The sequence below is a fragment of the Charadrius vociferus genome, unplaced genomic scaffold (genome assembly GCF_000708025.1).
Source record: "Charadrius vociferus isolate BGI_N301 unplaced genomic scaffold, ASM70802v2 scaffold321, whole genome shotgun sequence".
In the NCBI taxonomy this organism is placed as follows: domain Eukaryota; kingdom Metazoa; phylum Chordata; class Aves; order Charadriiformes; family Charadriidae; genus Charadrius; species Charadrius vociferus.
In genome coordinates this window covers 2,537,423-2,561,801 of record NW_009646934.1, presented here as the reverse complement: position 1 = coordinate 2,561,801, position 24,379 = coordinate 2,537,423, and the positions used below count along the sequence as shown (strand labels likewise).

At 38.2% G+C, this 24,379-nt stretch overlaps 1 protein-coding gene across 1 annotated transcript in view; it reads right to left on the bottom strand.

Moving 5' to 3' along the window:
• Positions 1–744: 744 nt before the first annotated feature.
• Positions 745–24,379, bottom strand: part of PECAM1 (platelet/endothelial cell adhesion molecule 1) — a 32,846-nt gene continuing 9,211 nt past the window's right edge. Inside the window, 9 exon segments of the mRNA XM_009894785.1 lie at positions 745–1,303; positions 6,318–6,340; positions 13,470–13,526; positions 18,617–18,685; positions 21,058–21,114; positions 21,791–21,861; positions 22,325–22,352; positions 23,235–23,342; positions 23,756–24,079. Of these exon segments, the coding sequence (XP_009893087.1) occupies positions 1,274–1,303; positions 6,318–6,340; positions 13,470–13,526; positions 18,617–18,685; positions 21,058–21,114; positions 21,791–21,861; positions 22,325–22,352; positions 23,235–23,342; positions 23,756–24,079 (767 nt within the window). The 3' untranslated portion in view covers positions 745–1,273.

The following is a 24,379-nucleotide window of genomic DNA, read 5'->3' as shown; positions in this document are numbered from 1 at the left end:
TTGCTGGTTTTGCGTCTTTGATGCAATGCTTAAAGCAGTAACTATATATGTATGTACAAATCCATGTCCCGTCTTTTCCCTATTTTCTAATTGAAATGAGAACCTTCTTACCTGTGGCCCAGATCTTGTAGTAATTTAATCTGCAGTAAGAAAAGGAGAGCAATTGCAGTGTCAAAAACCAGTTGGTTAAGGTGTTGGGGATGGTACTACTTCTGTTTTGGTTTTCTTTTTTTAAACTAATGCAACTGAGATAAACATGGGCTGCAAAGATTAGATCCAGGTCCAAACTGGATCCATGTTAGTGGTTTATCATACTACAGAGAAAAAAGATAGGTATGGAGTTCCATCCTGGACAAACTGGACACAAGTATGACTTCATATCTCTCCTAAAATCAAAGGAATAAGGATTATACATAACAGGTACAAACTCACTGACTTGGGTGTAGTATATCCACCCACTCAAGACCTATACTTTGCGTCATCCAAAATAACTGTGATGGGCAATCATTCCTTGAAGAACCATCACACCAAACTAACCAACAAGCATCAGAACTTTTAAAGGGGAAAAGCAATTTAGCAAAGAATAAAGAATATTTGTGCCTCTACTGATAGAAGCACTTGGGAAAGTACTGAATCTCTGAACAGTTATTCAAGTTTTTAGAGAGCCCAGAGCTTGCTCTTCTGTTAGGCCCTCATTGCAGTGTAGCATCCAAGTAAGCTATAAATTAGCTGGCTCCAAGACCGGTAGCAGTCCAGCTGCTGCAGCACAGGGAGTTCAGCACAAGTTGCAAGATCGCATCAAAGAACATACATGGCTGGCCAAGCTGTGCTGAGCTCTGATCTGCCACAGTAGAGTGTTACTGATAACCAAGTTAGCTAGTTTAAAGCAAGCTTAGATATTTCTACATCCTACTAGCATCACAGTAGTTACTGCACTGTAGAAATGTACTTCCTTGGCTGTAGCTTCCCCTTTTATTTCCTCAGAGCATCATGAATTGGCGGCTAGAAAGGAAAAATTGCATTAGCAGGAGAAATTAAAGATGGGAACCTAGGTCAGTGGTTTCTACAGCCACTTTCCTAGGAGAACATTTATTTGTAATTTTTTCCATTAAATGCTTTAGGAACATCTCTATTGTTCCCCCCCGAGGAAATAAACTTTGAAAAGAAGAGCCTGGCAAACTCATAAATAAGTGCTGCAGAGCTTTCGAAACATTTGCAACATCTTCCATCTTGGCTTGTTTTCTTCTCCCAGCTGATGTTTGAGATGACTGTTCTAAGTAGCATCAGGATGCCCTTGTATTCTCTGTTGGCAACAAAACCAAAAAAGAAAAAAAAAAGGTATGAGTATAAATGTCCCCCTGCCCTCTCCTGTCCTTTTTGATCAATACAAAAACTTTAAATATAGTAACATATTCCTTAGAGCACTGTACAGTAAGCTAATAAATACTCACAGTTCCCTGGAGGGATATTCATCAGATAAAAAAAGGAAATAAGACAGCGAGAGATTTAGGTTAACAATTACAGGCTAGACTGCAATACTGTTAATCACCAACATCTGCAACTGGGCTTTTACTGATAAAAGTTGGATTCTTATGGGAACTGCTGGCACTCAACGAATCTGAAAGTCAGATCCCTTATTTACTAGTAGATGCCCAGTTGTCACAATTAGGCCCCGACCTTCAGGCCCCCAAGAATGAAAACCTTTTCCTAAGAAGCACTTGGGTATCTCAACAGCAAGCAATGCAGCATTCAACTTTTAGACACCGTATCTACCAGAGTCTGCTCCTTTGAATAGGTTATCTATTCAGGACACAGCAGGGACATAGAAACCTGGCACTGAGAACCACAAAAGGCAGTGTGCAGATAGAGGAGTCCTCTACACCAAGCAATGGGCAAGGACAAAGAGAGAACCTAAACTTCATTGTCTTTACATTATATATGACAGAAATAATTCTGTCCACTGAGGATTCACAACTGTCAAGTCTTTCCTGACACCCGTTGCCAAAGCAAGTCTTCTTCCAACAAATATCTGCTAAGAGTACATGGTGGCCTCTAACCTAATAGTTCAGCTGTCAGCACTGAGGCGCCTAATTCCTTTTGTAGACTTACCCCCAAAGGATTTGCCCCATGAGTCAGAGGCAGGAATTCCTGGTTTATAAGTCAATGTTTATTTCAGAGTATCACCTTGTTTTTCATATCCTGACTGCCTGAAATCCCCCCCAATTTTAAATGGACACATCCTTCATCTTCATTTCCTGTCTGAAACCGTTGTGCCATGTTACTGTGCACAATTAGACACATCCCAGGTCCCCCTTCGGAGCTGGCTATGTTGTGCTGGCAACATGAAGCAACTCCTCTAGCACTGAGAATTTACAACATACTTTTGGGATCGCTTGAGTGAGATGAGAAAGTGGCTGAAAAAAACCCCAGAAATTTCTCTGAATAGATTTAAATTGTACAGGTTTCTATCTCAGAGGGCACATTCTGAGGTTGAACAAATAGGCAGCCAAAAGTACACTATGTCCTGACTGAGGCTGCCAATCCTCATGTACCCCTAGGACAGAATCAAACAAACAAACAAACACACACTTCTAAGAGGTAATACGGGAGGAGAAGATATGAAGTCAGAATGTAGTGCTGAGGTAAATTTGACACAATACCAATTAGTATTTGGCGAAGTGGCTATCTCATTGTTAAGATATTTCCTTCAATATGTTTTCAGAAACTAGGACCATTAAATAACTTAGAAAGATTGCCAGCTCTGATTTCAGGAAGGAAACCTCCTCCCAGTTCCTCTCTAAGTAATTCATTTCTTTTGCAAATACTTCCTATGGATGGCATTTAAGATACAAATTTCTGAAACAGAGGAGAAAGAGGGAAGCAACCCCCAACCCAAACCTTTGGGTTCATTTCTAAATGACCTAAAAGTCCAAGACATTCAAGTTCAAGCAAATCAGGACTAGCAAATCAGTCAGAACCTGTACTACAATTGAGCCTTTATACAATTCAAATAATTCAAACTTTAACTGATTGTTTTTCTAATGCACCACCTTTCTTGACATAATATGAACACTTTCAATGCCTCTGTGTAACACAACACTTACTGTTAGCACACAGTGTTTACTAAAGCCCTGAGCTCAATTTTGTAATAGTCTCTCAGTGAAGATGAAGCAAAGTTCCTGAATTTCCATGCTGGATTATATTTATTCTGACAGAAACTATGTAGGGGCAAACGCACAAGAGCAGAGCTAGCACTCATTAAAATTATTTGCTTCATCCCTCTTTTTCACGGTGCAGTACTGTGCTTTGCCTGTGACTTGCGGTAGGTCACTGCAGAACTGAGTAAGTTAACAGAGTTTATCTGAGGAGTGGAATCCACATTGTTATTAGAATTTAGAGAGTGAAAAGGACAGCAGGATCTGGTGTGGAGTCCCCATCATCCTTACAAAAACAAAAAGGCTGCATGTCCTCTTCTCTCTGAAAACATAGCTCTTGGCAAACCACCACTCTCTCTGCTGTTATGCCCTTTGTCCCACACTTCTGAAATACCTATTACTTCCTAAACAGAGTCAAATTCCACAAGTTTTTTGACACCATAGCTAAATAATCCATCTGGCATTTCATGTGGTTAAGATGCTAGTTGACCAGCCTACAGCCTGAAGGCCGCCTTTCACTCACAAATTAAGAGAGCAGCAGATTGAAAGTAACTTCACCTCTGAGCCAAATACTTCATTTGGGTATAAAGAAGCAGAACAGCTGGGGAGGAAGTTTAAGCCACTTGATCACTTTATAAGGAGCATTTTCCTTTTCATGAGTAGGATCAACAGCTCCTCATTTGGACGAAACCTCTGAGGTACATCACAGTTAAGCATTATGTGAAAATGAGCTACAGAGAAAAACAGTTGCAAGAAAATAATGTAGAAAGCACCTTAGTAGCTCCCTGCCTCTTCTGTACTCATCTATGTTGCCTGAAAAGTGTTGAGAGGCAAATAGGGGAGATGGAAAATCTATAAAGAAATTTATCTGTCCAATTGAACTTTAGATCACTTGTCTAGAGAGTTCAAAAGAGGGATGGTGCTGCTTTTTGTCACAGGCTTTATTGGGAATAGAAGTGAGCATTTAAGAAGCAGATGGTGATCTATTTGTTTTGTTGTTTTGGGTTTTTTTTTTTTTTTGCTATGTCCTTTAAACCACTAATAATTCAAAAAAAAGAAAAGTTACTATGTTAAGCACATGAACAGTATCTAAGGAGGGGACAATGTCACAGACGTGAACCAAGTAAGGCTACTTCTAGGAAAATTCAAGTAAGATGTGCAAGTGTTATAAATCTGCCTTTTCTTTGGGGTGTTTCTGAAAACGGGATTAGTTTTACAGTGTAACTAGTTTTATTCCTCTCCTACTGTTAACAGGACTTTGTACAGACAACACATAAGAAAACACTGCCCTCAGCTGACACTTTTCTCCCTTGAATCTAACATTATCATTGATTGCCTGGTTTAGCAAGCTTTAGTAGCCCAAATAATTATGATGAAAGTGATTTACATGGGGTAGTCAGTGTATTTTCACTGAAGCAGCCTCATTATACTTCCATGGAAAGTTTTTTTTACTCTTGGCCACAGGAAAAGAAAACAAAAAAATCTTCATAAAACTTTAGTCTTTCATCCAATGTCCATTATAAATGATGTAGGGTGTGGAGAAAAAAAAAAAAAAGCTAAAAACTCCTCCCTGAGCTTACACCAGATGTCTATCACAGCCACTCTTGACCATTTTTGCTTTTGTGTCGGACAGGGACAAACTTTCTTCTGCATGACTCTCTAAGGAATGCCTGGTATAACCCAGAGGAGGGTTCAGCTCAATTTATTTTTAGAAAACTGAGAGCAAAGAATAAAAACAAGCCTTTAAACTAAGAGAGACAATGATACTATAAACCCTACTGGCCTGTTAATATATGTCTGTTTATTGTAACACAATCTGTGACCTTCAGCACACTGCCAATGTCTGTAAATAATACAATGGGCTGCTTTTTTATCCCATGGGGATGCGAGTGCTGATGGAGCCTTTCAAAACTCAAATGGATGCCATAAGCTGACGTAGACTGTGCTATTGTGATTCTTATTTATGAGTCTTTCTCTCCCTCTTTTTTTTTTTTTCCTTTTTAAGTAAAAGTTCCAAAGTCACAAAGTGGATGGCAGAAAAAACACCCTTGTCTGCCTGGTTTGAGGTTGGATTAGATAGCTTATCTAACATTCATAAAAGTTCTCCTGAAATGTATGTTCCCTGCCTCTTAGAACTCTTGAGAGCAAAGTAACAGCTCATTCAAGACATTTATTCTTACAAAAAAACCCCAACCAACCAATAAAAAACCCAAACAAACAACGTATTTTTTCACTGGCTTCTTAGCCCTATAAAGCTGTTCACCACGTACAGAACCTTCACAGAACTCCTAATTGTTTAGCTGAGATCCTCCATATATGGATGGTACTATTCTCATTTCTTGGTTAGAGCAGCATAACTCTGACATATCTATGTACACTGATGTAAAAAATTGCTTGCCTTTAAAATTTCTTACAAGGTCTCAGTTTTCACCACCAGCCCTTAGAGTCATCCCACTTGCTATACCAGTGGATGAAAATGAACCCAGAAGGAAAGCGTCACAGACAGTGAGCAGAAGTGACATCTGGCCGAATTCAGGTGATCAGCCATTCCGCCTTAGTTTAACTCTTCCTTTCACATATTAGGAAGGACCTCATTTCTCTGGATATTCCAGTCACAGAATATACCTGGGTGCATATGAGCAGGCACACCCCGAGGAGATTCACTGGCACTAAATTACCTATAGACTTCACAGATGGAACTGGAACAACAGCTCTGTCCCCTGTGATACGTTAACCAGCTTAGCAGGTTTCCATATGCAAATCTTGAGTGCCTCAGGTCCATCAGGAACCTGAAGCAAGCAGCAACCATCCCCAACCTTGTGCCATTCTGTCAGCATGAATATTTGTGGCACATATCCAAAGCTGTGCAGGCATTCATCACAAATTCTTGAAAGATCAGTATTTGTCATCTACCTCCTGTACCAGGACTACCAAACAGTGGTCAGTTGCATGGACTGTTAAAGCTGACCATTCTATATATGTAGTACTGAAAGCCTGATTAGTAAGAATATATATGAAGGGATTGACCAGTAGCTGTCCAGTAAAGGTCTTGAACAACAAACAATTAAAACATAGCAACACTTGAACGCTATCTTAATAGACACACAATAACCTCAGTCCAATTTCCCTATATTTAACTGCTTACATAAAATGAATACTTACAGAATGCCTGTTTTCCACAGAATCTGCAAAATAAAATACAATGTATAAATTAAGAAATGACACATTGCAGAATGATCAGTTCTGTGTTCCAGAAAATTGACTTTTATGTTTAATCTAATTTTTTTTGTTCACCTTGCAATGATGTAAAATTGTTACCTACATCTAAGGTTCAAGTGCTGGTCCTCAGAAGTATCCAAGCACTATCTTAATTCAAGTACGTGGCTGGGACCAGACATTTCAAAGATCATGTTGAACCGTACATGTTTGACAGCTTTCCTGATTATGGTTTAGAGCAGAAGTCTCTACTGAGAGCACAAGCTGTTACTGGACAAAGAGTCTTCCTTTTAGAGACAAGTTCTCATGAGCATTATACTTCCTCTTCCAATTCCTTGCCAGGAAAATAACGTACTGCAGAAATCCGGTATAGGATACAATTTTCAGAGCCAAATAAGATCCTACAAAGACACCTGAAATTTTATTAATAAAAAGATGCTTGTTCCCAATGAAAGTCTGAGACCCAGCGGGCTCTTTTCATTTAGGATCACTGAACTTCAAGATTAGATCTTAGGCTCCTTTTGTAAAAAAATTGATTCAGTGGATTTTATTCAGAAGTTTCACAGAATACCTTCAAATACTAAACCATAAATATTTCGTTGTCCTCTGAAAGTAAGACAATTTAGAGACATGAGGGAAGTAACCCTTCTTTTAGAAGAGGACTTCAAGTCTGGTTAAAACCACTCCTGTGTATGGTCTGTTAAGGTATTTCACACATGACAAAAGTAAGTGCTGAATCTCGAAGGGTATTTTCTTGGAAAGTATATAAACATGGGATGTCTCTGAATCTATTTTTTTTCTAAGTATATATCTTTTTAAATAACACATAATAAAATCAGTCCTCCCATAGGCCGAACACTTATGAAAATTTTGAAAAGTTCTCTGAAATTATTAAATGAAGGATATTATGAAAAGTACTATTACTGTAAATAAAGATCTATTAGAAACTCACTTGCCAGCCAGCAGAAGTAATAAGGAAACTGAACACAGGTGAATCTAACTTTGCAGATAACAATGCTAAAATCTCTTTTTCTCTCTCCTTTATGATTACATCCATTTGTGGTGCAGTCAAGTTCATCCAGGTTCTACCATCCACATTTTTATTACATTAGGATTGTGATTCTGCTTCACTGAAAGCAGCACCATGAGCACAGTATACAATCAGGCTGCAATTTCTGAAACACAGAGAGACTACCTAAATGTTGCTGGCACTGTACACTATGAGTTTTCTCCAAGACAGTTCTACCCAGAACTTTTAGCCTAGGAAAAAGACTAAAACCTGAGGTGACTACAGCACCTTATACCAGTGCATAAACTTAATTTCAGTCTAAAAATTATCTCAATGTTTTGCAAGATTGATACCTATATGTTTAGCCAGTTTGATGAGAAACAAAACAAAAAGTTACATGGGAAATACATAAAAGCTTTTTGTGTCCTGAAAGCCGACAGAAGTGAAGAAAAACACTGCTGACCCAGTGCTACATCAAAGCTTGACTTTAAGTGGACAAAACTATATGTAAGGTTTATAAAGTGAGGTATTAGCGAGCTGTGGTTTAGTCCTCTGTCACAATGTATTGTGCTTACAGGAAGAAGGAAATGAGAAATTTTGTATAAATTCCAAACTTCAAACAACGGGATGTTTGCTACCCCAAAGCTACTAGGTCACAATAACAGATATCCCGCCTCCTTGTTATCTGTCACCCAGATCCAAAATAGAGTGGCTTTCTAACAAAGTATCATATCTCTACCAGGAGAATGTCATAATTTGTGTCCTTTGAAAGTGCTGCTGGAAGGCTATATGATTTCTAAATGGTGCCAGTCAGGTAAGCCAGCATGTAGCCTTGAATGAAAGCACAATGATACGATGCTTTTGCTGATTCTTTGTTAACATCAATCTTTTCACAAACTTTTTATTTCATTCTGTTAAAAATATGAAGTGTTTTTTACTTGAAACACACTGATTTTACTATGATGAAAGAGAATAGAGAGGTTTTCAAATACTAACAAAACCAGGGAAATGAGATATACTGGATTCTAGTCACATACAATTCATCAAGCTTCCATAGCAGGGCACACAAGCAGCTGCATATTTCATGAAAGGAATCAGAGCTGAAGGTCTGGTGCCGGTGATTTCTAGAAGATTCCCAAGTCTAATAAAGGTAGGTGTTTTTATGGATTTCTGATGGATTTAAATTCTTCCTATTGCTTTTAGTTGATGTGGTTTAAAATTCAAAGAACACATTTTAACAAAGGAATACATTAATGGCAGGAATTTAAGTCACTATCATCCCCACCTCCTCTGCCCTTTCTTGTTGCTAGAGGTTACGGAGAAGAGAATATATGCCTAAAGAGTTGCAATTCATAGTCTATCTCAAACCCATCTCCAACACTGGTGAAAGCTAAGATGCCAGATTATCAACTGAAGATGCTGAACTGCAGACACATACCACATTCTGCCAAGCCTTTTACTGGAGCAGTAGCTTGTAACTGAGAATCTTGGCAGGCAGTTTGGGAATGGATCTCACGTGGGCACGCTCACAATTCAGCTTTGCATTTTAGGTTGAAGCAAGGTTGGAAGCTCCCTGCATATTTGTGTCTTACTGAAACCTTCTGGCTTTGCCTAATTTTTGGCTGAAGCTATTGTAAGCATTTGGCTCTGGAATCAATGTCTCACAGGTCCAGGCTTTGGTCTAGAACATGTCTTGAAACCTAAAGATCCAACGAGTTTTTATCTTGGAGAAGGGAAAGCTTATTTGCACAATTGTAGACTGCGTGCAGCTAGCATACCCTCATAAGGCCTGAGTTTTGAATAACATAACGAATCCCTAGACCCTGTGAGTTTTCTCCATACTGGAAAAGGCATTCAGTGGGAAATTCTGGCTAAGTACAGAGGTGTTAAGCCTGAGGCTCAGTTGCAGGAAAGTATTTGAGCAGATTTCCTGATTGCTAGAACTGATTTCTAATAGTTTGTTCCAAACCTCTGAATGCAATGGGGATTTCTCATGCTTCTTTCCACTGGGATATATTTATTTTTCCATAGTACATTGTTGGTTGCAATAGGATTCTTAGAATTTCCTGTCTCGCCACTGCAGTTGCTTCCAAGTGACCAATTCATTTTTCCAGGCTTAGCAGCATAAAGGCTGGCTCTGCATTTTTTTCACTAAATTTCCATTTTCCTGATAAGAAATTAAGAATAGTTATCTTTCAATAAACCACCATGAGTTCAATTCAGTGAATGTCAAGATTAGTTCAAAGCCTATCACTGGCTTCTGTGAGCTTTGGATCTGACACAGAGCAAAGGAGTTCACTGACAGAGCAAGAATGTACTAACACATTGTCTTCCACAAGAAGTGCCCTGGAAAAATGTAAGGAAACATACAAACTGGAGTTGGCTCTAGTCTTCTCAGCAATATGAACGGAACTGTGCTACCCCAAGAACTGGGTCCAATGTTGAGGGAAGGGGTAGAGCTGAGACAAAGAACCAGTACAGAGATGCTTGGACTTCCTGCCCCTACTGCCTCTTGGGAGGATGAAAGGTGTGATGGAACTAAATCATTCACCTAAAAGAGCCTCCACCCACCCAGCTGAAGTTAGTATCTGACACATCCTGACCCCTCCTTCAGGAAGAGCATCAGCTGCCAGCCCAGCCTGCTGGGACTCCAGCACAGGCAGAGCAGATATCAGGGGTACAGTCATTTTATCATTCTTGGCAGTCTGTTGATTTAGACAATTGCCTGTTTTGCTTAAGTCTCGCACTGCCTCAGTTCTTTCTGAACAAAAGGCAACAGCTCTGGGACTGGGTTGGATATTCCTGACTCCCAATATACTTTAACCTTTTCATAGAGAAACCAGAGAAAGTAGTATTTTAAGGAAATTAGTTTATCCTGATAGGCGAGAAGGACTTTTAGACAAAGGCATTATTGACCTGACTGGTACTAATTCTAATCATTCCCCAAACTGCCATTTGGATGTAAGGTTTGATTTAAAGCTGAGGCTTGAAGCTTTAGGTATTTTATGTAAAATACTAAAGTAACAGCCTATTGCTGTAGAAAAGATTTTAAATCAATACCTGTGTGAACCTCCTAAACACAAAATCTTCTTTCTCTGAATTAAACTAACCTTTCAATAACAATGCAAGGACAACTTCATTTCTTTGAGTTGCTTCCGGAGACAATGCTAGTGATCAGCATCCTCCTTAAACCTCTCATTATATCAGAAGAAATCTAGTGTCCAACTAAAGAGACTATCATTCTCTGTCTACAGTACTATTATTTGACTTTCAATCAAAATACACCTGACTAGACTTGCATTTTGCAAATGACCTACTTTTCCTACTGTTAACGGGTTAACTGTAGTTGACCACATGCAAGTCTTTTGCAATTTGAAATGTGCATTTGACAGTTTGTCTCAGACTCCTGTCAATCTTTAATGTAACACCTCTTTAGGCCTCATACTCAGAATAAGGAAAGCAGCACAACACATAGGATGGGAAGTCTTGCCACAGACAAGTGATGAAGACACTCACATGATAGTAATAGGATGTAACATATCCAATACCAGGAAAATAAAAAGAAAGGGAATAATGGCAGATGCTCAGCACACCGCCAAAGGCGTGGGGCTTGGGGAAGGTCAGAGCATTATCTGCACTATGGATTCATTATTTGAGATAAGGACAAGCAGTAGCTGTCGAACTCAAAATAAAAGAGAAGTTGGTTACTGACATGGCATCTATTGTACTGGGGACAGCAGTGAGACCCATCAGAAAAATGAAGAGGAAAAATACTTTAGCTCAGTCACAAATAATTGCATCAGACATAACACTACTGACAGCTCTTCAGCTTCCTCTCCACTGGGCACAATTTCTATAAAGCACAGATAACTCCTTGAAAAGACAGAATTGCTTATGAAGCACTCAATTCTAATTAAACAAACCCAAACCACAATAGTTACCTAAAACCAAATAATAATAAAATCCTACATAGGTCTTAGGTGTTAAATCTGTCAAACTGTGTAGCTGACACCAATTCCCAAATTAATGTGATTTCCCCAGAGGACACATTTGTCTGAACCATTGACTTCCTGGAGTAGATAGTACTCTTGGGCATTTGCTCAAAAATCTCAAAGAATATTCAAATGTAGTGAAGATCATAATGGTAAAGCAACTTCTGCACCCACTGGTAATGTTCAGCATCTTTCACAACTGGACTTTAATATACTTGTATTAATATATATTAAAGTACTTAAGAAGATAGATTGTTTCCTAGGGATCCCCCAACGCATTTATACTTTACCACCTTGCTATCACACAGCCTATCAAAAATCAAAGTAAATGTTACATTTAAATAGACTGTAATGTAGCTATCCAAAGCAACTGCGTAGCTATGTGATGCACTGCTTATCTAATTGAAACACTTTTCCTGTGTATCAGTCAGGAAAAACAGACGTGATTAAAACAATAAACTGTTACTATGTTTCCAAGAATAACTGAAACTGTAGAATGTTATGCATAAAAGAGCAGGTGGACTGCAAGATTAGGGGCGTTTGCATATCATCTGGCTAATTCACCTCAGTCTTTCAATCCTATCTCATTTTATTGCACTTCCCACTTCATGGCAAGTACACTCTTATAAGTGCTTTGAATTATAGTTCTGCTGTACTAACCTTCAGTTTACATTACAACTGACAAGACATCCTTCTAGTATATAACACTTTTCATTATGTCAAAAATCGGAATGGTGAAAGGTGTAATAATCAGCTTCACACCTCGCTAGAAAGCAAAGTCAGCTTCTGCAGCTTGTTACAGGTCCAATTCATGCTCACTGGAAAACGTTTCAGAACATTAGTGGCCTTCGGGTTTAGCCCTGAAATGAGCTGGTTTTTTCCCATGATGCTGCCAGGCAATCCTACATGAAGTGCCTGGTGTTAAGGATAGTCTGCTTTTCACTGTAAGGCTGTGAAAAATGAGTACAACACACAGGCTCAGCACCAAGCCAGGAGTCAGGATTCTGAAATTCTGTTCCCAGTGTTGTCACTCTCTAAACACATTGCCTTAAACAAATGACCTAATCTTTTTGTTTATTCAGCTGTAAAATGGAGATAAAAATTGCCTTATACGTCCTCACTAAGGGAAAATTAAGTAATGTTTTCTAAAGTACTTGGAGACCCTCACATGAAAGATTCCCTAGAAATAGAATACTGTGTCAGAGCAGGTGGGAAATCCCTTATAAAATAGAAAAATAGCAAATTAAAACACAACGACCAAAAATTAAAAATGGCATACAACAAAGCCATGTGGTAACATGGATGGGGACAAAACCTGAACACTTTACAGCCCTAATATTTATGAATCTAGACTTCCTAACACAGAGAAGAAAGGAAATCCTTTCTGATTTAGTCTTTGACAAACTATGCAAGAATGCTTTTAACCTACTGTCTCTGAACTCATTACTGCCAGAACATTTATAGACAGTAATTGCCAGTCAGCTGCTAATGCCCACATACAGAAGTCTGTATTACAGGAGGTGGAAGGGTAGAGTGGCTGGCACATACAATCTGAGATGATCTTTGATGGTGCTTAAAACAAACAGTCCACCCTACTCAAGTGATCATATTGCTTTAAAGTTTTTTAGAGTTTATTGTTGGAGGCTTTATAGATATTTGCCAGGGTTATATCCAAAACCAGTGTAATATTTTATAACACATGGCAAACATGCTCAACTAAGAGGAAAAGTGTTGTTCATGAGCAGTTTGAGATAACACAATATAGCATCCTAATCCCAAACAGGGCATGTTCAGCTCCAGTTCAGATAAAGATGTATGGCCCAAGCTACTTAGCAGATACAGTGAAAATGGACTGATGAAGTAGATGTTACAAATACTAATGTCACTGCATTAACTAGAATAGGTTTATGAGAAACCATGAAGGCGTTATACAATTTATCAACACCTGTGATTTTGTAGCTGCCCTTCGGTATGTTCCTATCTGACTTGGATCTCTTTTTATGGCATTTATCTTCTAAAGTGTTCAATCACAAATTTATCCTTAATCTCTATACAAATGCTTCCTTTATGTGTTTAATTTTTCACTAGCTTACTTACCATTATTAGCTTTTCTGATTTCACTATAAACTGTTTCAGTCCCCTTCTGTACAGGAGCTGGAAAATGTATTGGCAAAGAATCAATTTCTTTTCTTTCTTTTTTTTTTTTTTTGTTTGCCTTATGAAAAGCTCCTTAAACAAAAAGAACACACTGTTTTACTTTCAGAGGAAGTAGTTACATAAGCAGCAATGAGCCTGTAGAGTCTGTATGAAAAAGCAACTACACCCCTCCCCAAACCCACACTGTAAGGTTCTGAGAGGGAGGTGTCTCTCTCTCCCTCTATATAAAAATGATGATGAAAATAGGCTTCCCTTTCCAAATTTTACTCTAACATTCTAATAATCTTATCAACTTTAAGTTTAATTGATACTGCTTTAATTTTACAGAGAAATCTACCACTAGAGTTGAGTTTCTCTGGATCACTTTGAAGAGTTTCTTCAATTTGTTCTAAGGATTTAGGAATCCTAGACCTGAGGAGATCTATCATTTGGAAGACTAACTACACCCCCTTTTGGCAACTAGCCTGATTAAATTTTATGGGCACAAAAATAATGTAATTTGCTGTTCTTTGTGAAATGTCTCAGAAGAATATTTGCAGATTTCACACTCCACAGTTTCTATTCAGGGGCTATCCGGGAAAGGTCTCCTCTCAGTTCCCCAGCATGGCATACTCTTCCATTAGTGCACTGAGATCAGGTGGACATAGCAGGAGTAAAGGGTAAGAAGGCTTGTGGAAAGATAGAAAATAAGGAGAAAAAGCAGAGAGAGAAGATTTTTGCCTCCAAGGACACAGCTGGGATACAAATACAATGTCAGTCTTAGACACATATTTTTCAGACCGTTAAGTTTACAAATAAGCCCCTGTAAACCTCTGCTCTTGTATGAGATGGAAAGCAAAAAGTTATTCCTTTTTTTGCTGACACCTGTGAAAACCTATCCACAGAGTTTTGATACCAAACTTACCCCAGTAGGGAAGGGGTAGAGCCTTATCTAAAGGCCTGAAAATAGCAAGAACTCAGTTTCTCTATGGTCAGTGTAAACACAGCTCTGGCTAGTGGAGATTAGAACAATTTCCTTTATTTCTTGCGTGGTTGTAGATTAAGAATCCCTGGGTTACCACAGCAAAGCAAAGTGCTCCAGAACTCTGTGCATTTAAAACCACTTTCTTCATTTGGTATAAAGGCCTATGCAGGCAGGGTCTAGGAGCTTGCTGTTCAAGGATCTCAAAGTGTTTTGGAAATATTCATTCATTTCAGTTAAACTGAGTCTCTTAGAAAACCCCAGAATTCTATCAATATCACCTCCAATTTCTGTGGATCTTCACTAAACCAAGAAGTTAAATTTTTCTAGTTAAAACAAACAAAAAAAAGAATATGGTTGTTCCCTCTCTGCAAGAAACTGGAAAGAAAATTCACATTTCTGGATACATAGTCCTCTACTTTAGCTGTAAAAAAAACATTTAAAGAATTCAGACATATTGATCTGCAGCCAGACTCGGAATCAGAACTCTTACTGTTCTGCATCACTCTGAAGAACCTAAGTGTCTCTGGCACCACATTCTAATTTCCCAAAGCTAATTTCATTTTTTTAAAGTTTTGTTAAGCATCCTTTAAATGTTGGGAGCTAACACAACAGAATTGAGTTACAAAACTGCTATTAATTTCAACGACAGTAGGAGTTACACTTCACCGAGTGCCTAATCACAGCTCTCAAATTTGCAGTTTTGGCATGAATTTCCTTTGCAAAATAGCCTGAAGATCTTGAAGGGCATTGCATATGCTTATGGACTCTTGCTTAACTGATCAATTCAATTTCCAGCGAAGTAAGAAGTAATCTTCTCAGAATTTTAATGAGAGGTAGTTCATTTTGTTTGGAACACATTTTTCTTAGCAGATTACAGTCCTAAATCTACTCCTGTTGACTCTGTGGAAAGACTTGGTGGGAAGCATTTCCTTAGCCTGCTTTTTTATTTCAGACCCATTTCATTAATGTGTGATATAATACCACTGCCCGTGTTATTTGCTTTGTTAATCTTCCAAAAGTCATCTCAGCACTGAAAAAATGTGCCAGGAGAAATTACTTGGATGATTTGACATTTTGTTCCCAGTAATTTTGTAATGTTGCCACCCTGCAGATAACTAACCAGCTATAAAAGTAAAAGCAGGAGCATGTTCTCACTCAGCCATGATTAGCAGTTTCTCCCTTCTCACTTTAGGGAGATTTCCTGATCTTACTTTAGCACTGGCCTTTGTTTTTGCTCAGATTAATAATAAAGGTTCTAAATCACTTTGCCATCTTTTTGCACAACCAAGCTTTAGAAAAGATAAGCACTATATTTTTGTCAAGCATATAATCTCTGTAAGTATTCAATTTAATCATTCTCTAGAATTACCACCTCTTTCAATATCAAATTAATATTCCACTATGACTACCCCAAATAAGAGCTGGACTGTGTGGCCCCAGCTCTACCTCGTATTTGTCTAGACTCTCCACTCCTACTTCAAAAAATAGGTATGAAGCTATTCCCACATGGAATTTTTAAAATAAAGCAGTGAAAATTTGCCTCTAGCAAGCTTACCACTCGCTATCATTAACTCTGTAATGAACCCTGCTTTTTGTTCCTCACACAGAAGCATAGTACACAAAGTTCTTGATGCACTAACCTATTTGCCATTATACTGCATTAAAAAGTATTTCAGAAATTACCAGCTACTGTAGACATGGCTGGAAAAACAAGGCAAAACCACTGTTTTCAAATGTAAGTAGTTCTTTACTATCAAAGACAAGATGTACATCCTTCTACAATTATACAAACTTGTTTTGAGGTGGCATTCAATTATTCCTGATTCACAAAAGTGACATAAAGGCTACTGTTATAGCTTAGATACTGCAGTATTTATTGCAGTTGTCTTTCACAATACACAAAATATGATTCTCCTGCTCCTGAGATGAACATTAGCATTGATATTGACAACAGTGGCAGGAGGAACAAATGACTGGGAAGATAAATCAATTTGAAGTTAGTCCTGAGAGATCAAACAAATCTGGAGTTCCTCAAAAGACAGAAGGAATTACACTCTACGTGCAGCCTGCTGGATGAGTTACACATGCCCAGAAAAAAGGTAAGTGTGATATAATTTATCTTCACTCTGAAAACAGGTGGAATCAAAAGAGGTGCAATAGGGATTTGGAACCAGGTGATAGTCTGAAAAGTCTGTTCCCTAAGAAAGACTGGTTATAACCCACAGACAGACGTGAAAGAATATTATGATTTGAAACAAAACTTGTACAATTAACATCAACATGGCAGTCCTATGGCTGAATTATTTTTGAGGGTGTATGTGATTATTACAAGGGTATATAAAGAAACTTGACTTTGCTTCTTTTTTCCCCAAGAATAATCTCATCCTGTTCTCATTGTGATAGGCAGCGCAGAGCTGAAATAATTAATCTATACAACTGCTTCTACTGAAGCAGCATCCTCAAGATGCTCTGAAAGATTAACACATTAAGTACTTGCAGGGCAGTTGCCATTTATGAAACAAAAGCAAGCATTTGCTAAGCATTCACTTGTCCTGGGTGCAACAAAAGAAACAGATTAGGGAGCTATCATATCTCAATATACTTGAAGCACAGTTCAGTCTCATAGAATCAATTAATGCTCTGTACGTCATACATAGGTCTGTAACATAAGACAGCATTCAGTTAAAACAATTCAAACTCATTTACACGCTATCTTTTAAACATTATTTTGCAGTTTGCAGTTTAATGGGGTTCAGTCTACATAGCACGCATACTATCTTATTACTCAGTCTGATATAATGGAATAGTGTTATATATCAAGAATGGGAAGAAAAGGCTATTTTTACAGACACTCATCTTGCATTTAATAGGGGTTTTAATTTAAATAATCATGCATTAACATATCTTTACCATTCTACACCATTGTATTGTGTAGTGCATGTTCAGAAACAGCTGGAACAATTAAGTATTACCCCTATTCTAAAAAAGATTACAATTATGATATCTCAGTGCAGAATTTAGCGGAGTCGGATAAACAGCATGCTTAGAACATGAGAAAAACTCTGTGATGAATGACACCAGCAAATGAAAATAGAGAAAGAATAGGAAGATTGGCTGTTCTGGGACAGTTTTGCTGCCAAGCTTGAAGAGTGAGTACTCATGCCCAAACATCTGTGTTACTAACTAAACAATCATGTCTTTGGTCTCTGAAATAAGTGAATGGTCCTTCCTACCAGGAAAAAGCATATTTGTCCATTCCTTCCTCAGTTTGCTTCTCATTCAGTTAAAGCAATGAAGCTAGAGCATAGCATAAATGTCTCTTGTGGGGTTTACTCAGTCTTAGCTACTTGAAACTTTTTGTAAATTTTTGAAAGATTTAACAGTTTTCAACACAAGGGCATCATGATATCACAGTTCTCTAGATGACACAGAATGACTGAAGTGTGTATTTGGGTCTTGAGAATAAATTTCAGTGGATATTTCTCCTTCAAGGGTGCAGAGACATCTACCTTAGCCTCATGGTATGAGGTCTGGTTACTGTTACCATAGAACTGCAGTTATCTGGGCATCAATATTCTCATTTCTCTGTTTAATGTGCCACAAAATCCAGGATGGGCTCAAGGTCTCTCCAGACTAAAGGCTATACCTACACTGGTCTCTTTTCCTTCTCTATCACAAGTGAATTACAGCTTTGACCCTTCCACCAGTTGCTTTATAAAGGAGGAAATTCCGCTGCTTTCTGTTCTCTCCATTATCCTACCCCATGGCTAACCTCAAATGGCTCTCAGTGAATTTGGACTCTATAACGTGAAGATTCACAGCAGCCTGCCTTCTGCTCAGAGCCACAGCTCCAGCTGGGAGCCCTGCTCTGCACAGACCTCATGTGGATGGGAAGGGCAAGTGCATGAGAGGATCCCAGTGGAAGAAGGGCTGCAATGAACAACAGCATGGTTGCCAGCGCATCATCTAGACTAAGGAGTGCTACTGGCATGAAATTGTCATGCACACAAAACACAACCTGCTCTTACATTCACAGGTGCCAATATCAGACCGGTGTCAGGGAGTAGCAACGTGCCCAGAGTTGCTCCCAAAACATAACCATAGAGGCCAGATAGTTTATTACCTCTGTGAGGATCGAGCGTTGATACTTCAACTTCAGTGTACTCCACCTCAGCACTCTCAAGGTCAGGTCCTGCCCCAAAAATATCAAGAAGATGTTTCTTTGTAGGACTGCATGCTTCATTTGAACTGTGGGCCTGATCCTGCTGCCACTGAAATTAATGGACAAGTCCTCATTGACTTTGACAGGTGCAGGATCAGGCCCTACTTATGGTAGATGTAAATTACTCTGCTAAGAGTTGTAAGGCTAACCTATTCCTAAGGGTCATGCCAATCTGAAAGGCAGTAGACCAACTCAAGCTAAATTTCTGAAGCTGTGGGACATGCAAATTGTGCCTAAAACTGTTACTTTTAATTTAACACCTTCAAAAGTGGCACAACACAAATGGAGCAGGGAATTATATAAGATTCTATCATATTCCTGCTCCAACTCCTCTCTCTTCTGTTTCTCTCCCTGCCATTATTTTTTCCTCCTTTTCTATGGCTGCTATGGCAGGACATTTCCCATTCTCCACTTTCCTCATGTTTACAGCCTTTTCTCAGTCTTTCATGGCCTCCCTCATCACATCTCATACTCTCAATTTCTGCTTTGCCAATAAGCAATTTCAGCACTTTTATGTTGCCCTGCACACACTTTCCATAGAACATCTCCACAATGGCAATTCAACTTCCTCCTCAAAATGCTTCTCTGCCACAATGCCCACAGAAAGCCTGACAACGATTAGACCTGATTTACTAAGACTACTGGCTACCTGGATACAACAAAAACAAGCAACAGCTGTTGCTTTCTACTCTCTCCTTTCCTTAGGGTGGAGATGGTTTTCTACCAGATTTCTGTAAAAGTTGGAAGGAACCACAACAGTCATCCAGACTGGAATCATGCAGAATTGCTTGTGGATGTTTTAGAATAGAAATTAGAGAAAGACCTAATGATTAGAACAGCAAAGTTTTGAATCAGCCTTCCAACAGCGTTGGTGAGAGAAGGGGAAAAAAAAAAAGCCGAACCAAACAAAATCAGTGTATAAGGTGGCATACTCATTAACAATGAAATTTAAATTACATGCTTCCTACAATAGCAGTGACTCTGAATGATCAATACAGCCTCATGTTCCTATATTTCTGCTGTCTGTATGTTTGTTTTTCATGAGAATCTTTCTAGTTCTAATATGATTTATTCAGGCCACAATGGAATAACTTCCATGCACCAGACTGTAAACTCCTTCCTTTTGCTTGCTGAAGTAAAAGCTATTGCCACACAACTGCAGAATAGATATTGTTATTTTTAGAAGTATATGAATAATAGATTTGTTTTTCACATCTGGTAACAAGACATGCAATAGCCTAGTTGGTTTTAATGAAGCTGCCCAATCCACAGTACGTAAGGATTGAACCCATTTATTTCTGGCACACATGCAGATAATTAGACCAGAGCCCATTTCATCTGAAACAGGTAGGATACAATAAAAAAAGCAGGAGTCATTAAGCTAAAGTTTCCAAAGGTTGTTTCCAAGTTTTCCTGTGAAATTAACTTAGTGCAGCACCTTTCTCTTAGTTTTGTAGTACAATGCTGCCCTGCACACTCAGAATTCCATCAAAGAATTATCGATTAGAAATTCCTGTCATCTGTGTTGCATACAGGCTTGTGCAGGAGTCTAGTTCCATGCTCTGGATTAATTTTAGCTTAACTTTGATCTTTAGTTACACTAGATGCCTTTGCAACTATCTTTCAACTCATGTTCCAATAGACGACCAAATCAAAATGTACTATAAGCCATCACAAATGGCATCTAACCCACGAGAATACTTTCACATCAGTATAAAACAAAAATATATGGGATAAAGTATGCTTTCAGATGGCAACACCCACATTTTAAGTACTTTTCTTTGACTGAATATCTTAAAAACACCAGTCTTGAAGAATACAATGTGCTAGATGATGCAGTACTTGATGACAGATTTTAATGAATATATATAGCCCACATGGTGTCCCAAGGTATTTGGCAGGTTATTTTATTCAGATTTCATAGCAGATTATTTCTAGGTTTAATGTTTAAATATTTCAAGATCTGCAGAAATGAAGAAAGGGCAAAGAAGTGAAAGAAGCAGAAGTCTGTAGCAAAGATTTTTTTAAAAAAAAATCTGAATATTTGTTGTATAGAACTTAACATTTTTGAGTCTAAGTTGTGTTTTTATACCTTCCTTCATTAGATGGCCTGGAATCCAGCACAACTAATTACACTTCATAATGCAGTTGGTAAATGGGTCCTATCGTTGTCATTTGGCATGCAAGGAAAAAGAACTAAGCTCAGCAAAAGAGTCTTCCTCACCATCAAAGAGAAAAGGGAAAGGACAGGACCTATCAAATCCTGATTGCTACCATTAGAAAACATCACAATTTTCAACCATAGAATAATTTTTAAATCTATTGTTTAAGTATGAAATTACCTTTACTCTCATCTGTTGATTTCATGTGATTTTCACTGTCTTCAATGTAACCTGATCCTAAAATATTAAAACGAAAGTTGAGCTGACAAAATATTTATTATAGCCAACCAAATAAATGAGTTACACAGCTGCAATTCCTATTGTCATTATGTTTATTTACATATGAGAAATTCTACTTTTAGATTCACACTTAAGACATTCATGTAACACAGGTGCGAAGAATGTTGCATTTTAAAATGATCAGCTAAAAACACCCAAGGGGTAACTTGGTTTATATCAGGTGCTCTAAACGACATGTCCACCTATCTTTGTAATGTACATGCAAATCCTGGAATGAAAGGTGCCCAGTGACGGCAAATTAACATCACTATACTGTGGCCAGATCACAGGACCATGTGCCACAACTCAAACTTCCTCTCTGAAATAATTTTCTTGCAGCTGTGTCAAAACTGACAAAACCAGAAAGTAATTTTCTTTTACTGTGATTTCGCCATCTGTAATATTGTTAACTGACTGCCTGGTAGAAGTGTCTGAGCAGACTTATAAACCAATCTTTGTATAAGACATGCTCATAAAAAACTGTACAAAGACAAAATGATACTTGGATGAATGTTATTGGTATTCCTCTGTATTCCACTGGGACCTACCCAAACAACAACCATGTCAGTCCAAAACTTTAAATAAATGTTTGATTAAGCCAAATCACTAACAGTCTTGCACCAAAATAGCCTACCTGAATAGTAGTCTCCATCATTGTGCTGTCTTGTCAGTTTTTCACTTGTCAAATTTGTAGCCAAGGCAGAACTGAAAAGCAAACCAACAAAAGTTGACGTAATTATCCAAAACCAGCCAATAAAACGAACATGATGATATGCAAAGATCAGTCACCGTCTACGCTGACTACCACACATTCTTAACTATTGAAGCTAATGAAAATTTTGCCTTTGTCTTTAAGAGAAGCTCAAGCAAACTTTAAGGTCAAAAATGTTCCCTCTTGCATTACTCTTCTTTAAGACCTCTGTATTTTTAAGTCTATATATAAGTGCATTCAAGAGTAGGCCTGACATTCTTCTATTTCTCTTAGCTGTCCTTTTTTTTCCTCTGTTTAGAGTATTTCCTCATCCTGTTGTGTTAGCAGGTGGTACATGAAGCACAACCATCTATTGTCTGCAGGTGTGTGCCATAATGAACTATATTCATATAGTGGAAGGCCTCCAGCCCTTTAAACAGAAATACTTCACCATTACTATAAAGCAAGCCATCTTACCCAGACATCTCCATGGACGGTCCTTTAGCTTGACAGAGAAAAATAAAAGCATCCATTAATAGATTGCACAAGTAAAAGTATTTAAAAGTAAAACAACAAAAAAAAATACATATAGTGATTATCTACCCAAGTCAGAGTAATTTCTCTTGGCTATCACAAAATTAATTACTTACATCCTGTTTATCACCCAGGTCCCTTAAATGCCTCTTTCACAGAGAACCTAAGATCACAAATCCCAGACTTTAACCTGGCCAATTTAAGCAGTCTGGGACATCCAGATACTTCAAATTTTCCCAAATATTTTGCAATGTACTGCAATCACAGGATTCTTGATTAACCAGATTTACTTATCTTTAGAAAGAACAAGATCTGAAAGAATACCTTAATGATAAAAAATGAATCCCTAAGTGAAATTGCATTACAGTGTGGGGAGAAAAAAAAAAAACACAACAAAGAAACCCACAACCTTAAATTTGTTTCACGAGTGCTACAGAAGTATCTCAATTACGCCTGAGCGGGGATGCCAAATCAAATTGTTATAGCTCCATAAGGGATTGAAAAACTCCTCAGGGCCTGTCTGCCACTACATTGCACAGGGCTGAATTCCAGACCTACGACTGCATCAGACAGTGCAATTCTGGTCTATGTCCAATAATCTTTGCTTAACTAGTGCCTTCCGAGCACCATTAGTTAGATGCTCCCATTCTGCCCAATGTACTTGGAAAGCTTCTGCACACTTGCCGCTTAATTTGGGTCACCCGGCATTTTTAAGTAGATTTTTAGGTTTTTCAAATTGTGTTTAGTCATCTCCTGAAGCCTCACACACACAAACTTTTGCTCCTGAAACAAAGGCAAGTCTTTATCTGTAATACATTTGTCACCAAAGAAATAGAAGGGAACCATTCATTACCCTTTTTCTTCTTCCACAAAAACCACCATAAAGCGAGAGTTACTGCTCCTGCAACAGGTATTAGGACAAATGCAGCAATGATTCCTTTCTGCCAAGATGCTAAGATGACTGGAAATAAGAATGACATGTTTTAGAGAGTATGTACAGCGACAGGTCATCATTACCAACTTCTGCAGTTCCTGAGCTTTCATTTTACTAAAAATTGGCCTTCTTACACACTGGGGAAGAACTTTAAGGAGACTTGCATGCATAGTTCACTAGTGAGCCTCTCCTTTGTGACTGAAAACTCAGTGCAACAACAGATTGGTTTTAGCTTTCATCTGGCTCATTTGGCTTTTGAGCATCCCTTAAACTTTTCTATGTAAGTTAGACAATCTCTGTTTATAAATGGATCTCTATTTAACTTCTGACAAAGATGGAACAAAAAGAAGTAAGGGAGTTATACTTCATAACATCCCAGATAACATGACCTCACCTGTCATAATGACATAGCATGCAGTTTATCACAAAAGTTAGCTTACCACTGATGGTTATTGGATGGCTTTTCACATCCACATTAGCTCGATTAGAAGCCACGCAGTAATACGTCCCTGTGTCCTGCCTGTTCATTGCTTCCTTGCGCCACATGACTCTGTCTGCATTTTCACTTTTTTCAAACAGAAGAACTTCATGATCAGTTTTTCTAAAAATCCTGAAGAGGATTGGCCAAGATCCTTCTTTCACAGAGCAGAGAAAAGCAGTCTCACTGCCATCTTCCACTTCTCCATATGGAATACTGCCCGGGGGGTGGTAGCAAGTTCAGAGGAAGGCACAAAGAAAACAAATATTAGCACTAGTAGAAATAACTTTGATGACAAAATATTTTATTGTAGAAATACTTGCTTTAATGCCATTTTACTTAGTTAAACAGAGACTGAATGCATGGTATTAATCTTTCAGAATAGTCTTTGCCAAACAGTATCCTCTAATAAATATTTTTATACACCCAGAAACAGAGAGGGCGCTATAAAGAAACAAAGAAGACAGAAGGAAACTATATCCATTCCAGAGAAGTCAGTCAGCCTTTTTTCTTAAACTCCTTTGGATGCCCCTGAGGCCTCAACTTACAAATTATTTAATTTTCAGAAATAATACACTCAGCAGTT